Here is a 17,918-nt window from a genome sequence, read left to right as displayed (position 1 = left end):
AGATTTTCTGAGAATTCAGTGAAAGTGAGGCATGTAAAGTATCATGGGAGACTGAGAATTCCATTAGACGTCGATTCTGCTGTCTTCAAGTAACTGGAGTACAACGGGGAAATCTGAGACATAAACGTACCTTTTGATACAAGCAAGAGCATAACAAGGGTCTTAAAAGAGGTGGAAGTGAAGTCTCACGGACATTCCAGAACAAAGTGTGTGGCAGACCCAGCTTCACCTCAGACTGAGAGTGTGTGAGGGTTAAGAGAAGGTGCCTGCCCTGAAGATACTCTAGTGCAGACTGAGGCTTTGCCACTCACTGGCTACACAACCTTCTTTATCCTCCCCAAGACTTAATGTTTTCACCTGTAAAATGGGGATAATAATAGAAGCCCTCAAAAGCTGGCTGCAGGAATAAGTGGCATGATGCACCAAGCCTTTCGCCCAGGCCTGGTGCTCAGTAAGAAACACACAGTGAATGGGAGACAGCTGTAATGCTATGTGAAAGCCTGGGAACTGCCGGCATTCCACCATTTTTGACCTACAACAATGGCAGGTTCGACCCAATGGCAACGGTATCTGCCTTCAAGTAGAGTACTGATAACGAGCACCCTTCCACTCCAGATAAATGCATCAGACAGACTGATGTGGTCGTTTCCTGCTACCTCCACAACCTTCTCTGCTGGGCAGTAGTCTGTGTTACTAGAAGGGCTGGGGGAGCTGGGAAGCGTGTCACACAGGGAGAGTTGATATCAGAACCCTCCGGCTGCCCGATGTCAGGCTCTGTCAATGACATGCACATTTACACTGACTAGTTTCAGTGGGGCCACAGTGGCAGCAACAGGGAGATCTGCCCACGTGAGAACCGCCAGAGACTATGGCTCTTCTGGAGCAGAAGTGTGGGGTGGCATTAGAGCACGAGATGCAAAGCAGCAACAGGCCAGATTCTCCAGGTATAAACCAGAGTGGGCCCCATAACTCTGGATGGGTGGATCCCATACAAGTCTGTCAATAAGAGTGAGTTCTGGAGGACAAATTTACACTTCTCCAAGTGGCATCACCACATCGTGACTCACTCCTGCCTTTTTGTGGTGCTACACACTCTGACCTCACGGCTACCACCACACACACCACTAATATTCCTCTCTCCGTGGTGAGAAAATTAATCTCTAGAACAGCTCATGAGAGGCATAAATTTCTGTTGCTACCCATCACCTTTACAATAATTATTTCAACATTTTCACAAGTAGGGCTTCCCTGATAGCTCAGTTGGTAAAGAATCTGCCTGCAATGCAGGAGACCCCAGTTCAATTCCTGGGCCTGGAAGATCCACTGGAGAAGGGATAGGCTACCCACTCTAGTACTCTTGAGCTTCCCTTGCGCTCAGCTGGTAAAAAAATCTACCTTTGATCCAGGAGACCTGGGTTCAGTCCCTGGGTTGGGAAGATCCCTTGGAGAAGGGAAAAGCTACCCGGTCCAGTATTCTGGCCTGGAGAAGTCCATGGACTGTATAGTCCATGGGGTCGCAAAGAGTCGGACACGACTGAGAGACTTAAAAAAAAAAAAAATTATAAAGTAGGTGTCTATGTCTTTCATGTGAAAACATTTGACCTTTTTTTGCAGATAAACTCAAACATGAGGTCCCAATCTTGGAGCTATTTTAACAGCAAAGAAGACGGAAATGCAATCGGATGCTTGCTTATGGAGGCATCCGTAAGTACCCAATGGCGCTGTTCTGTGCAGCTCCACTGGCCTGAAGAGGTTTGTAAAACTCTATTTCTGGATTTTAGAAATTGGCAGATAATTCCTCTTGTGCAAACACTCTGTATGTTATGTTGTGCCAGTACAAATGTGTGCTACTGGAATCCATCTTTCTGCACGTTGCTTATGTATTTATACACCAATGTAAACACGTGCTCTTAGAGGGAAAGAGATGGCTCATTCACCCTGATATTCTATGTAATACCTCAAACTATCCCCAGTATGTACCAGGAACTAAGTAAATCCATATTGAATTAAATCACATAGGAAATTCAAGGGAAAATTAATGTTAATTTTCACATGAAAATCCACTAAGTCAGTGACTCTTGGTGTTAGACTGGAAAAAGCAAATCACACAATAGTTGCATGAAATTAATTCAAGAATCTCATGTTAACTTTCCATTAAAGTGAAGCTGAATTACACTCTCTCCTTGACAAGAACATAATATTCTAAGACTTAACAGTCAACATGAGATGAAATATACTTAATTTAAAATATAAGCCTTTGTTTTCCTTCCAAGTGTAGAATCCATTCCATATGGACTAATGCCACAGCCACAGGTAAACCACCATCATAGGCTTGTATCGGTGGAGATGTTAACACTGATGCTCAACAGCTGATGGCTCAGTAGGGATACAGGGTTAAGCAGTGATCCTGGAAGAACAAATATGGGTTCCACCTGAGAGTACCAAGAATGAAAGGGTGCCCTGAACTTTGCTCTGGCCCTGGAAGCTAGAGTGGAAAGAGAAGAGCCCCCGAGAGCTGGGCTCACAAACGTAGAGCACACACGCCTGCTCTGTTGCGGCACGGCCGGCACCTGGTGCATTTATTCAGAGCTCTGAGTAAGCTGAGACGACAACAGCTATGTCCTGCTGGTTTACAAACTCGTTTTCATATGCTGTCATTCTGCACAGGTTTTAATTAAAGACAAGTCTAGATAACTGAGGTGGGTAAGACTTCAGTAAAGAAAACCATCACCAGTTCTACTGTGAGCTTTACATTGTTTATATGATACCATTAAACCTTTACAAGAACTTGGCCAAGCAGGCTCACCACGATAATCTCTGCTTTGAATGTAATAAACTCTTCAGTTGGGTATCAGGGTCAGGCCATCTCATAGGATGATTTTTAGAGCTCTACAATGATCCATCCAAACCTCAGTTGTAATAGTTTCTGGATCTTTTCAAACAGTTTAATTCTACAGTTTAACTCACCAGTCTGTAAGCATGGCCACACCCTGAAACTCATCTTTCCTTAGAGGAGTTCTACACTGAGGATCTTAAAACCCTAGAATGCCCCACCTCCTCATGGGCCACAGTCTCCTGGCCTCCAATTTCTCCACAGTCCCCACTCCCCATTTTGGCTCTCACTGGAATCTCCAGTCTCTGGACATTTCCCTTGGTTCACTGGTGTTCACTGTACTCCATAGACAGCCATTTTAAATTGTGCCTCTCTCAACTGAATGAGAACAATACTGGTTTTATGCAGAATTTCACGATTCAGAAAGGGCTAGCTCAGGCCTCCTCTTATTTCATTTGCAAAAAGTCTTATTTTTTTAATTCCTCATAGAGGAGTGGCACAGGGGACTCTGCACAGCCCCTAGGAAGCTTGTTGACTGGAGTGAGCTTAGTTTTATCTGCCAGCCTCAGTGGCTCAGAATGGCAAGAGCTGCCCATGATGGAAAGCCACCTGCTATCACACCCTAGCACGGACACCCTGTCTCAGTAGTATCGGATGCCAATGAAATAAGCAGCTCTATCCTACAGAGAAAAACGAGCTATATAAAGCAGTCAACAATGCACGCTGGCAGAGAGGCAGTCAGAAAAACAACAGTTGTGTTGAACCAAAGTTTTCCACGTAGCTGGCTCAGAAGACGAAGTTAAAGTAAGTCAAACAAAACCTAACGTGACTAAAATAGGTATGTGTCTTTTTGCTTCCAGCCATCTTGAAAAAGCAATAGCAATGCAATACTATAAATCTTCAGTTAATTAATTCAAGTTTTTGGCAGCAAGCTCCTACCCCCATCCTGCACTGCATACCATCTGTCTACGTGAATATTCAGTTCTCACCCGCAACCTGCTTCCTAATCCTTGGAATAAATGTACCTCCTCAAAACCCAGGAAAACGCTCTGTTAGAGTGGAGAGGGGGTGAGGGGAAGGCCTTATATTTTAAATAAACTGATCTCATTACTTTACAATCTGCTACTGCCATCTCCTGCGTTAACGATTGGCAGCACCTTCACATCCGTGAACCGTTAAGTGTTTAAAGAGGACGACTTCTCACTGGTCAATCAGATGGCAAATTTTCTGCACACACAGAAAGAAAAGCTTGATTCTGTTACCTCTAATTGACTTCGCCTCTCAGCAATCACACGTTCATCCTTGTTTCCAAATAGTTTCTTTGGAGGGAATTCAAGGGTCGCAAGCTGAAATACATATTTTATAAGAGACAGATTAATATCACACTCATGATCTTTGGGTCATTATTATTTGGAATCTCTATCACAGGGGGTGGGGGTGGGAAGAGAAAGAGGTTAGACGTTTCAAGATGGTAGGTCCTGCTTTACTTGGCCACTAAACAGCTGTATGACTTCAAACAGACCAGGCGAGGCTCCACCAGGCTCACACAGGAGGCAGGAGGAGGGGCCTCAAAGGAAGGATGGACTTGAGTCTCAACGTTTGGCCCCAGATACAGAGTAGACTCTTTGCCAGATGGTGGTTCATAAGTTTCCTTCTTTAAAACGCAAGTTTGTTCTTCTTTCAGTCCTCTTCTTAAACTAGAATTATTTTTGTGTTGAGATGAAGTTGAAAACTCAACAAGCACACTACCTGCACAGTTGGTAAGAGAGTTTTTAGACCCTTGCTGCGGTTCTTTCAACTTTCCATGTGGACTTTTCTCAGCTACTACTGCAAATGCAGACTGCCTTTGTGAAAAGAGGACTTCTCTTTCAGGCTTTCACCTTGCTTCCTAAAGAATAAACATTTAGAATTTGTTGTAGCCAAGTCTTAGGATTTCACAGGTATTATTCTTAAGCTTCTCTTCTCAGAAGGAGAAAAATCATAACAGAAAGGTAAGTTTTCTAATAGACTCAAAGACAAGTAAGAACTCTCTAATCTGGTACAAATCCGACCTGCTCGTGTGGCTTTGGCTGAATGAATACTGAGCAGCAAAAATTGCTGGTGTTGATGAAATTCACTTTTTCTTTCCTTCCTTCCTTGCCCTGTCAGGTTCAGATACATTGAGAAGCCAATGAAGCATTGTCAAGAAAAAAAAAAAAAAAACACATTTCTCCCACAATATAGGTCACAATGTGCCACAAAATTCCTATTTCGTGCATATGCAAATCTTGGCTGATTTAAATTTATATTTCCACAGTGGGAATCAAAAATTAAAAACATCTGCATATATATATATATATATATATATATATATATATATATAGGACTTTGAAAACTTAAATTTAGTATCAAAGGACAATATACATATAGAAAAACACATACATCGGAAGGAAGTGAACAACATGTGAATTTTCAGTATCTCAACACACTGCAACCACCACCCAGATCAAGGAACAGAACGTCCCCAGGAGCCCAGTAACCCCCAGTGCTCCCTCCCACTGGCCCCACATGCCCTGCGGAAGGCTGGTGTTAGCCCGACTTCTAACAGCTTAGTGTTTCCCATTTTTGAACTTCATGTAAACAGCATCACACGGCATGAACCCTTTTGCGTCCGTCATTGCTCGACCTCATGTGTGTGAGGGCCACCCCGTGACCACGCGCAGCAGTAGCTGGCTCAGTAGCTGGTCTGTTCAGTCTCTGGTTATGGGACATCTGGCTAGGTTCTGTTTTGGCCCTTAGGCACTGTGTTGCTATGAACATTTTTTCTATAGGTTCCTATACATTTCCTATAAACGTTATGCAGGGAGTCCTGTTGGTCATAGTCTTAGAGGTGGTCATACGGAATGCAAGTGTTCAGTGGTATCTGAAATTATCAAACGGTCTTCCCAAACAGTTTTACTACCGACACTCCCACCAGCAGGGACTGTGAGACCAAACAGCTCCAAATCCTCACCAACCCCTGATGTCGTGGTCTTTCTCATCAGGGCAATTCTGGTGGGTATGCCAAGATTGCTGCTGAGGTTCAGATTTACATTTTTCTAACGAGCCGCGACGTTGAGCATCTTTTCACATGCTTATTGACCATATGGGGAGTGCCTGTTCAACTCTTTTGGCCATTTTTTTAACTGGTATAAGGCCTTTTTCTCATTAAGCATAATTCTCCTTTTTGATTCTTTTCAAGGGATCTGAAGTCATTAAAGCCCTTTTTTTAAAGTTAACTGAAGTCGTACAGAAGTTTCCAACTCCACTGCTCTATCAAACCAGAGAAACCTGGGGTGAGAGAGGTGTGGGACCTCTTTCCCCTTTTCTCACCAATGTTTCAATTTGGTTGTTCATATCTGAAATCAGTTGAAGGTAAAGAGAAAGACCATGGGCATGGAAGTAAGACAGGCCAATTCTGAATCATGACCACTAATTAGCTAGCTAGTTTGTTTCTCTGAGCCTGAGTAATCGCTGCTGGAAAAAAAAAAAAAAAACCTGCAGACAATGGTAGTAAATGTTACCAGGTATATTTAGTGAAGCAACACCAAATGCACCTTAACTACTCTTATTGTTTACTAGGGATCTGGTAATTTCTAAGAATGCAGCATGCCACATTCTCTGGTCCCTTCTCTCCATCTCTAGATTGGTGATGTGGCTTCAAGGAGTAAAGAGATTTCTGGAACCCTGCCTTCACTGGCATAAGCACACTTCCATATGTTGCAGCTTACAGAAGACAGGTACCCAGACATGTCTTTTGGGCTCCATCCAGCCGTGATTTCATCTTGTACAAATGTGTTCCCCCCTCAAATGCAGTGATGTTGAAAACTTGGCAAGCATGCTTTCACAGTTGGTTGTCATTTTCTTACATGGCTGATGAAATGATGTGGTTTCTGTTGGGGAAACTCACAGTCACACTTGCACACTCAATCAGAGCGGGTGCAGTGAAAGGACCTCAGGCAGATGAACCAGGTGGGAATCAAGCATCTTTATTTCCTCATGGTCAAATGGCTGTATGTACTCCATCCTGGGATGGAGGCTGGTATCTTGTGCCATGATGATCCACCCTGTGAAATAACTGTGTATAAACTATGTGTAATACAGTCGCTCAGATTTTAGGAAGAAAAGGGCAACCTTAAACATCACTGAGGCACATAATCCTAAGACTATCATATTCAACCATCTAGCTTCAGAGATGAAGAAATACAGAATTCAGTGACTTAGAAAAGTTCCATGTCATGAGGTGGGCGAGTCAAGATGAGGAACCAGGACTGACTCTAGGTTTTCACAACAAGGCTGTAAAGGGTATCCACAGGGTATGGAAGACCCTACTGGAGTCCTCGAGGATCAGGGATCCAGAGGAAAGACAATAACCCCTCCTCTAGAAAACTGAGGAACAGCTGCTGGCAGTGGCCAATGGGCCCACCAAGAGCTGTCCATGAACCTCAGAGGGGACCTGCACTGACAAGGAAACAGCAAGGTGATGGGTCAGTGACCATCACAGGGACAATGGGAACTGGATGGGACTCGAGCAGGGTCCCTGGAAGCCTGTCCAGGGATGAGCAGCTCCTGTCAACTGACTCCACATGTAATAAAACCTGAGAAGTGTTGGAGGGAGGGAGAGAGGGAAGGGGAGCAGAACCTGCCATGTGAAGAACTACCATATGACATCCCTTAGATGTGGAATCTAAAAAGAAAAGCTACAAATGGGATGAACTAGTAAAACAGAAAGACACTCACAGACTTAGAAAACGAACTTATGCCTTGCTGGGGGTGGGGTGGGGGTGGCTATATTTAAGATGGATAACCAACAAAGACCTATTATATAGCACACGGCACCCTGCTCAATGTTTTCTGCCGGTCTGGATGAGAGGGGAGTCTAGGGGAGAATGGACACATGTATACGTACGGCTGAGTCCCTCTGCTGTGTACCTGGAACTACCACAACATGGTTAATCAGCTATACCCCAATAGAAAATGTTTTTGGTGTTAAAATACATTTTTTTTTTTAAAGTTGCCACATGACTCATAACTCAATGCACACGACCTGGTCCACGTCCTTTAGGTGGGGCTGGGACATGAACAAACTGAAGGAGAAAGGCAAGGCTGTGAGGCAAGGTATTAAAAAAAAGGATTGCCTCCAATAAAATACTTACATCAGAAACAGCTCTCCAATCTCTTTCCTCTGATAGAATGGAAACTACCTCCATTTCTCCTTCTTAGGGAATCTTGACAGTGCTGTTTAAGCCTTGCCATCTATAAGCTCTTAGGTTGAATGAGATGAAATTGCCAATTTTAAAGTTAAAAATGGTTGACTATCAGCAATTCCATCAGGTTAAACTCCATATAAAACTTCTGACGTTTTTAAACCACTGGGGTGAACATACATTCCCAGCTGCTTTTACCTGCCGAGGGCAAAGGTTCTCAGTTGTGGGATTGTTGATTGGCTACATCTAAACCAATATTCTTTCAAAGGAATATTTTTCTTAGAGCACTCAAAAATAAAACAGAACTGGAAACATCTTAAATTTAAAAAATGCAACACCGGAACCTCCCTGGTCCAGGGGTTAAGACTCCAAGCGTCCACTGCCGGGCATGTGGGTTCCACCCCTGGTTGGGGAGCTACAATCCCCTGTGGCTCCTGGCATGGCCAAAACAAACACACAAACAAACGGAGCATTGAAACAACAGCCAAGGAACCGGGGAAACAGTAACAGTACAGGAGACACCAAAGCCACCTAGGGGCCAATAGCTGTTGATACAGAATGGATTACAGGGCCATTTTCAACATCAGCCCATCTTTTGAAAGGAAAAAAGCAGAAAAGACGATCACAGTCTTTTCTTGGATTAGAGGAAAAAAGGGCAGGGACTGACTCTTCATTCTCAGCATTGTAAAAATCCTTATAATCCTTTGTATCTTTAATATTAGAAAAACCCTTGGAAGAATTGGAAATCTGGAGTAGAAGAGAGGCCTGAGCGTTTCCTCTCCAAGTACGACCACCTCATTTCTTCTGAAGCAGAACAGCATAAGCAATCCTCTGCAGGTTTCATTTCTGGACTATGAATTCTTTAAGCTGTCCACATGTTTTTAAAAATGGACAATTTACCCATTGTAAATTGTGCCCGGGACAGCCGAAAAGAGGAAAAAGATTTCTATTGTGCAGAAAGTGTTGCTGTCTGAAAAGTAATATTTCCAACAAATTAAGAGTACAAGTGAGGCTCAGAAAGAAGGTGATTGTCCCTGACTTTTCCTCTCATGTCCTACATACACTGACATATGCTGTTTATTTGTTTGGCTTCTCGTGTTAAAGAAAAGATTGAAAGTAAAAATCAATGATATTATCTGGATATTTACAATTTCTTCTCAAGTTCTTTATAGTTGGAATTTTTTCCTTTTTATGGCTTCATTTTTTTTTTTTTGAATCTAGCACATAGTCAAGTCTGATTTCTGTAAGAAACACTGTCAGGAACAGTAAACATCCATGAATGGGGGAGAGACTCCTCTTTCATTTCCTTTGTAACCTCTGACAAAGGAAAACACAGTGCCCTACATTTCTAAAAATTAATGTTCCTGATGTCCTATATACCTCACAACTCATATAAGTATTTCTGACTTGTATGAAAATGATCAAGGTACTTGGGATTCAGTAATAAGGAAAAATTAACTTTTTTATTTGTACAAAATCCTGTCAGAATCATTTTCTGCCAGAGTTAGCTTGCTAATTTCTACTAAAAACAGTATGCTGGGATTTTTACTGCAATTGTATTGAAAGAACAGATCACTTTGGAAAGAAGTGACATCATAAAGTCTTGAGTTCACCATTCCATGAAAAAAATTTTTAAAACTTCAGTTTCATAAAGAGCAAAATCCATCAATTTCCCCTTTTAACTTTCATGGAGAGAGTCTCATGTTAAAAAAAATATGATTGCAACAGAAATACTCTTCCTACAAACCATAACATTAGATGGAACAGCTCTGGTTAAAGACAGTGGACTAAAGCTTTTATTTGTTCCCCTTATTGCCTTCAAAAGCACATGAAGAGTAAAAGAAAGATTCTGACTGCAAAGTAGGAAACCACCAAGTCCATACACAGGCCACGTGACCTCAGGGAGCCCAGCTTCCCCGCCGCCCCTCCAAGCTGGGGGCCACAAGCCACTTACCAGAGTTGGCAACCAAACCCCTAGGTAGGTATTCCATGAAGCTGTGATTAAAGACTGAAGCTGGGGACAAGGAGAAGGTGGGGGACACCCGAAGCCAAGGGGGCCACCGGGGGCTGCTAGGGGAGAGCCCAGAGCTGCTCAAGGTATAGGTGGGAGAACAGCCCAGGGGCAGACACCTGGCTTCACTGTCACAGGCGGTGACCCTACAGTCCCCCACCAACACCAGAAAACAAGAAAAGGTATGTCTCAATGTGAAGGAAAAAACTGGTGGGACAAAACTCAGAAAAATTCCAGGCAAAGGTTTAGGTATCTGGCAGATTGCTGCCTCCCTCTCCGTAGGACCTGTCCCCTCCTTGTCCCCATGATTCACTGGTGCTTCCCTCCCCCAAATTAGCCTACATCATAGCCAGATAAATATAAAACCACACACTAAAGCCTGTCTACCTCAGCTGCTTTCACACGATACATCATGTCCAGCTTGCAACAAAAATGACAAGGCATGCTAAAAGCCAAAAAAAAAAAAAAAAAAGATCACCAGTCTGAGACTATTCTAAAGTGAAAAATGTTGACAGAAAAAAGAAAATAAGCAAGAACTCAAGAAAGAGATGGAAGAAGCAAAACAACAACGACAAAATAGTAGAAAGAAAGCCCAGCAGAAGAAAGAAAAAGTTAGAATGATGACAGTAAGAACACAGATTAGCTATTAGAGTAGGAAAAACACAGGCAAGATGCAATGTGCTAAAGGAAGGAAAGGGCTTCCCACGTGGCGCTAGTGGTAAAGACCCTACCTACCAACGTAGGAGACAAAAGAGAAGCAGGTTCGATCCCTGGGTCAGGAAGATCCCCTGGAAGAGGAAATGGCAACCCACTCCAGTATTCTGACCTGAGAAAACCCATGGACAGAGGAGCCTCTTTGGTCCGTAGGATCCCAAAGAGTCAGACATGACTGAGAACCAATTGTAAGGGAAAGAAAATATGGTCCAAGAAGTTTATAACTAACACAGAAATGTCTTTAAACTGTGCTGGCCACAGGAAGACATTCTCAAACAGATAAAATTCTGGTAAAATGAATCAAGGTGAACCTTTAAAAAACATGTTGGATGACCAAAAAAATTCAACCAAGAGATAGTACAGTCTAAGGTTCTAAGAAATGAAGAAAGCAAGACAAAGAAAACACTGCCTCATTTTAAACTCACAACTAGGAGAGAATTATGCATAAGTTATGTATAAAAATGTGCTATAGTTTGACAATATAAAAATAATAGAATTTTTAAAACCAGGTAGGTGGGACTAAATACACTGGGAGAACTTTATTATAAGATCATTTAGAAAAGAGAAACACAATTGATAATTTATAAAATGGAAACATACCACATGAAAGCTAGTGTCTATCATTCCCTTCTCCAGGGGATCTTGCGACCCAGGGATTGACCCCGAGTCTCCTGCATTGCCTGCAGATTCTTTATTATCTGAGCCACCAGGGAAGCCCCATTGTTTTAATAGGCTAACAGAGTTTTGTCAAGAGAACGCACTGGTCATAGCAAACACCCTTTCCCAACATAAGAGACGACTCTACACATGGGTGTCACCAAACAGTCAATACCGAAATCAGATTTGATTACATTCTTTGAGGCCGAAGATAGAGAAGCTCTATAGAGTCACCAAAAACAAGACCTGGAACTGACAGTGGCTCAGATCATGAACTCCTTATTGCAAAATTCAGGCTTAAACTGAGAAAGTAGGGAAAACCACTAGAACTTTCAGGTATGACCTAAATCAAATCCCTTATGATTATACAGTGGAGGTGACAAACAGAGTCAAGGGATTAGAACTGACAGACACAGTGACTGAAGAACTGTGGACGGAGGTTCCTAACACTGCACAGCAGGCGATGATCAAAACCATCTCCAAGAAAAAGAAACTGCAAGAAGGCAAAATGGTTATCTGAGAGGGCTCTACGAATAGCTGAGGAAAAAGACAGGCAAAAGGCAAGGGAAAAAGGGAAATACTCAACTGAATGCAAAGTTCCAGAGAATATCAAGGAGAGATAAGAAGGCCTTCTTAAATGAATACTGCAAAGAAATAGAGGAAAACAGCAGAACGTGAAAGACTAGAGATCTCACCAAGAAAATTAGATATCAAAGGAAAAATTCATGCAAGGATGGGCATGATAAAAGACAGAAATGGTAAGGACCCAAGAGAAGCAGAAGAGATTAAGAAGAGGTGGCAAGAATACACAGAACAACTGTACAAAAAAAAGGTCCTAATGACCTGAATAACCACATGGTGTGGTCACACACGTAGGGCCGGACATCCCGGAGCGTGAGGTCAAGTGGGCCTTAGGAAGCATCACTATGAACAAAGTGGAGGTGATGGAATTCCAGCCTAGCCATTGCAAATTCTAAAAGAAGATGCTGTTCAAAGTGCTGAACTCAATAGACCAGCAAATTTGGAAAACTTAGCAATGGCCATAGGACTGGAAAAGGTCAGTTTTCATTCTAATTCTAAAGAAGTGCAATGCCAAAGAATGTTCAAATTACTGTACAACTGCACTTATTTCATATGCTAACAAGGTGATACGCAAAATCCTTTGAGCTAGGCTGTAGCAGTATGTGAACTGAGATCTTCCATATGTACAAACTGGGTTTAGAAAAGGGGACCAGAGATCAAATTGTCAACATTCACTGGATCATGGAAAAAACAAGGGAATTTCAGAAAAACATGTAACTTATGCTTCACTGACTACACAAAAGCCTTTGTGCAGATCACAACAAACTGTGGGAAATTCTTAGAGATGGGTATACCAGACCACTTACTTGTCTCCTGAGAAACCTGTACGGGAGCCAAAAAGCAACAGTTAGAACCAGACGTGGAACAATGGACTGGTTCAATATTGGGAAAGGAGTACAATAAGGGGGTATATTGTCACCCTGCTCATTTAACTTATATGCAGAGTTCAGTTCAGTTCAGTCGCTCAGTCATGTCCGACTCTTTGCAACCCCATGAATCACAGCACGCCAGACCTCCCTGTCCATCACCAACTCCCAGAGTTCACCCAAACTCATGTGTATCGACTCAGTGATGCCATCCAGCCATCTCATCCTCTGTCATCCCCTTCTCCACCTGCCCTCAATCCCTCCCAGCATCAGGGTCTTTTTCAATGAGTCAACTCTTTGCATGAGGTGGCCAAAGTATTGGAGTTTCAGTCTCAGCATCAGTCCTTCTTCTACTGAACACCCAGGACTGATCTTCTTTAGGATGGACTGGTTGGATCTCCTTGCAGTCTAAGGGACTCTCAAGAGTCTTCTCCAACACCACAGTTTAAAAGCATCAATTCTTCAGTGCTCAGCTTTCTTCACAGTCCAACTCTCACATCCATACATGACCACTGGAAAAACCATAGCCTTGACTAGACAGACCTTTGTTGGCAAAGTAATATCTCTGCTTTTCAATATGCTGTCTAGGTTGGTCATAACTTTCGTTCCAAGGAGTAAGCATCTTTTAATTTCATGGCTGCAATCACCATCTACAGTGATTTTGGAGCCCAGAACACTGTTTCCACTGTTTCCCCATCTATTTCCCATGAAGTGATGGGACCAGATGCCATTATCTTCATTTTCTGAATGTTGAGCTTTAAGCCAACTTCTTCATTCTCCTCTTTCACTTTCATCAGGAGGCTTTTTAGTTCCTCTTCACTTTCTTCCATAAGGGTGGTGTCATCTGCGTATCTGAGGTTATTGATATTTCTCCCGGCAATCTTGATTCCAACTTGTGCTTCTTCCAGTCCAGCGTTTCTCATGATGTACTCTGCATATAAGTTAAATAAGCAGGGTGACAATACACAGCCTTTACGTACTCCTTTTCCTATTTGGAACCTGTTGTTCCATGTCTAGTTCTGACTGTTGCTTCCTGATCTGCATATAGGTTTCTCAAGAGGCAGGTCAGGTGGTCTGGTGTTTCCATCTCTTGAAGAATTTTCCACAGTTTATTGTGATCCACACAGTCAAAGGCTTTGGCATAGTCAATAAAGCAGAAATAGATGTTTTTCTGGAACTCTCTTGCTGTTTTGATGATCCAGTAGATGTTGGCAATTTGAACTCTGGTTCCTCTGCCTCTTCTAAAATCAGCTTGAACATCTGGAAGTTCACGGTTCACTTATTGCTGAAGCCTGGCTTAGAGAATTTTGAGCATTACTTTACTAGCGTGTGAGATGAGTGCAACTGTGCAGTAGTTTGAGCATTCTTTGGCATTGCCTTTCTTTGGGATTGGAATGTAAACTGACCTTTTCCATTCCTGTGGCCACTGAGTTTTCCAAATTTGCTGGCATACTGAGTGCAGCACTTTCACAGCATCATCTTTCAGGATTTGAAATACCTCAACTGGAATTCTATCACCTCCACTAGCTTTTTTCATAGAGATGCTTTCTAAGGCCCACTTGACTTCACATTCTAGGATGTCTGGCTCTAGGTGAGTGATCACACCATTGTGATTATCTGGGTCATGAAGATCTTTTGTACACTTCTTTTGTGTATTCTTGCCACCTCTTCTTAATATCTTCTGCTTCTGTTAGGTCCACACCATTTCTGTCCTTTATCGAGCCCATCTTTGCATGAAATGTTCCCTTGGTATCTTTAATTTTCTTGAAGAGATCTCTAGTTTTTCCCATTCTGTTGTTTTCTTCTATTTCTTTGCATTGATCGCTAAGGAAGACTTGTTTATCTCTCTTTGCTATTCTTTGGAACTCTGCATTGAAATGGGAATATCTTTTCTTTTCTCCTTTGCTTTTCGCTTCTCTTCTTTGCAGAGTACATCATGGGAAATGCCGGGCTGGAAGAATCACAAGCTGGAATCAAGACTGCTGGAAGAAATATCAACAACCTCAGATATGCAGATGATACCACTCTAATGACAGAAAGCTAAGAGGAACCAAAGAGCCTCTTGATAAGGGTGAAAGAAGGGAGTGTTGGCTTAAAACTCAACATTCTGAAAACTAAGATCATGGCATCTGGTCCCACCACTTCATGGCAAACAGAAGGGAGAAAAGTGAAAGCAGCGACAGATTTTATTTTCTTGGGTTTCAAAATCACTGCAGATGGTGACTGCAGCCATGAAATTAAAAGACGCTTGCTCCTTGGAAGGAAAGCTATGCCAAACCTAGACAGCATGTCAAAAAGCAGAGACGTCGCTTTGCCAGTGAAGGTCCATATGGCCAAAGCTATGGTTTTTCCAGTAGTCATGTATGGATGTGAGAGCTGGACCATAAAGAAGGCTAAGTGCCAAAGAATCGATACTTTAAAATTGTGGTGCTGGAGAAGACTCTTGAGAGTCCCTTGGAGTGCAAGGAGATCAAACCAGTCCATCCTAAAGGAAATCATCCTGAATATTCATTGGAAGGACTGAAGCTGAAGCGCCCATACTTTGACCACCTGCCGAGAAGAGCCAATTCGTTGGAAAAAACCCCAGTGCTTGAAAAGACTGAAAGAAAAAGGAGCAGAGGATGGCAGAGGATGACATAGTTAGATAGCATCACTGACACAAAGGACATGAATTTGAACAAACTCCGGGAGACAGTGACGGACAGGGAAGCCTGACATGCTGTTTTTTCTTAAAAACACATATTATTTTAGAGGGTATGGCAGAGAAAAATTTAATTTGAAGCTCAGAAATTTCATCAGTTTTAATTGATTTTCTTTCCCTTTGTTAAATTCAAGTAAAATAAATTTAATGTTTCCATTTAAAAATAGCATATACAGAATGAGCCTGATGTTACAATTTTATTCATTCTTCCTATTCTTTTTCTTCTCACCTCAATTTCTTTGTATCAGTCTACATATTTGTCTCTTTACCTGTCCCTATCCATTTTAGTACTTTAAATAATGTTCATTAAACTGCAATATTAATTATATTTAGAGAATGATTTTGAGTAATCTGTTGCTCTCTTCTTGTATTATGTGAAGCTCTTATAAATGAGCATGCATCATCTTTAGAGGAACAGTAAAAAGTGATTCTTCTCTGTATATATTTAATGGAACGGTTAAATTAACATTGTATGCCTTTTTCCTTTAATAACCTGAGATTTAGGGCAATCAGATTTCAAGTCTCAGCTCAGCAAAGAGCTGCTTCTATAATGTCTCTAGTTCTTAGTTTCATCGTCTGTTAAGATGAAGGAATTGAACTGAGATATTTCATTTTTGAGCTCTGAAATCCTGTATCTCAGGTACTAATGATTAAAACCTCTCCACGCCGAGTTACGAGAAGCACTTTTACATACCATGGAGATACTTAACTGGGCTATATTACTTTTGAGGAGTGTACCTTACTTCCTGTAAAATCTTCATAGCATTCTTATTTTAAATAAGGTGAACATGTGTATGGGAAAATAGACCAATATAATAATGAAATGTTACCGTTCAAGAGGTTGTAGAATTGAAAAAGGATAGAAACAAACGGGAATGCAGTATTCATGAGAGAACCTTTAAAATGGTATCACTTCCTGCTATAGTCATTATCCTTAGAGCAGGAGTGGGAAATGATGCAGACGTTTGAGCTCTTATGGGAAAATTGTACGTTAAAGTTAAAAATGATGATTGAGGTCAAATATAGTGGATATTTGTGAGAGACACAACAGGTCTAGAAAACACTGGAAGGAAACTGAGCAACAGCCCTATTACCTACATTGCATACTGTGAAATCTAATTATACAGAGTAAAACATAGGAAACAAATGAGGATTAAAATAGCACATTTCTTTGACCTAAGAGAAACATAATGGCAAGCTCATTCTGCAATTCAGTAAATAAAACATTATTCTAAAGATAAATGTATTGAAACAAAAGCCATTAAAAAATGAAATCGATAATTTTGAAGCCTACTGGTTTTCAGTGAAATCTGTCTTGCTCTTTTTCTCTGACTGTGGAGTCTAAAAATCCAAGTTATCAACTTTTATTTTGCATAATTGAGAAGCAAGCCCGTAAGTTTTAGGCTGAACAATAACTCTATGGGAAGAATCATGAACAGAGTAAGAAAAGACAGTGGTTCCTTATAATACTAGCATTGCCCATTTATATAATTATTTGTGAATCTCAGTTTTGAGAAAATGAAAACAGAGTATCCATTTATTCATCAAGTTGGCCAGCTATGTGTATTAGAGTCAGCATTCTCTGCTGCTTTGTAATATTTCTAAATGATCTCAGCGTGAAATTTTCATCTACAAGTTGGCTTTTCCCTTTTTATTCCCAGTGAACTGACAGAGCCTAATGTCTTCTAAGAGCCATCTTGCTCAAATTCTGACTTCAATGTTTATTACATTATAATAAGATAGGTCGGCCAGGCTGCTGCCATCAAAAAGACAAATTAAAAGCAATGGAAAAGTCTGTTTTTATTAGAAGCCTTTCTCTCTTGGCCAAGTTCACTCTAGGTTAGCCAGGTGGTCTTGCAGGTGACAGACAGCACAGGTTTTGATAAATGGCATCGTTGTTTCTTTGGATATAAATAATGGCAGCCTTTATATGGAAAAGAAATTAAAGTCAGCAATAAAAAAACCTCACCTATCTTTTATGGTTTTATAACAATTAAGCAGCTAAAACTGGGTTATAAATCACTGAAGGAAAACAGAACAACAACTAATAAAGTATGGAATCCTGACTAATGAAAGGAAAACATTTGACTTTTGTTACCACCTAATAAAAGTGTACTTTACTGTCATTCCTCATTTACTAGACATTTTCTTTACTTCTGTAGCATGTGGCTACCTAAACAGTACCCAGTTTTTTTTAAATATTAGAGAGAAATGGGACTTCCCTGGTGGTCTAGTGGTTAAGACTCCACACTTTCAATGCAGGGGGAATGGGTTCCACCCCTGGTGGAAGAACTAAGACCATACATGCCACATGGCATGGCCAAAAAAA

General features: G+C 41.5%; 1 protein-coding gene across 1 annotated transcript in view; it reads right to left on the bottom strand.

Annotated features, from left to right (window-relative positions):
* The window catches only part of KIF16B (kinesin family member 16B), a 307,139-nt gene that overhangs the window by 25,035 nt on the left and 264,186 nt on the right, over positions 1–17,918 (bottom strand). The window contains exon 25 of the mRNA XM_027560269.1: positions 4,096–4,179. Coding sequence (XP_027416070.1) covers positions 4,096–4,179 — 84 coding nt within the window. The remainder of the gene's footprint in view (positions 1–4,095; positions 4,180–17,918) is intronic.

This window comes from Bos indicus x Bos taurus, chromosome 13, assembly GCF_003369695.1.
Source record: "Bos indicus x Bos taurus breed Angus x Brahman F1 hybrid chromosome 13, Bos_hybrid_MaternalHap_v2.0, whole genome shotgun sequence".
Lineage (NCBI taxonomy): Eukaryota > Metazoa > Chordata > Mammalia > Artiodactyla > Bovidae > Bos > Bos indicus x Bos taurus.
Note: the sequence above shows the minus strand (reverse complement) of the source record. Positions and strands in the feature narration are given on the sequence as shown.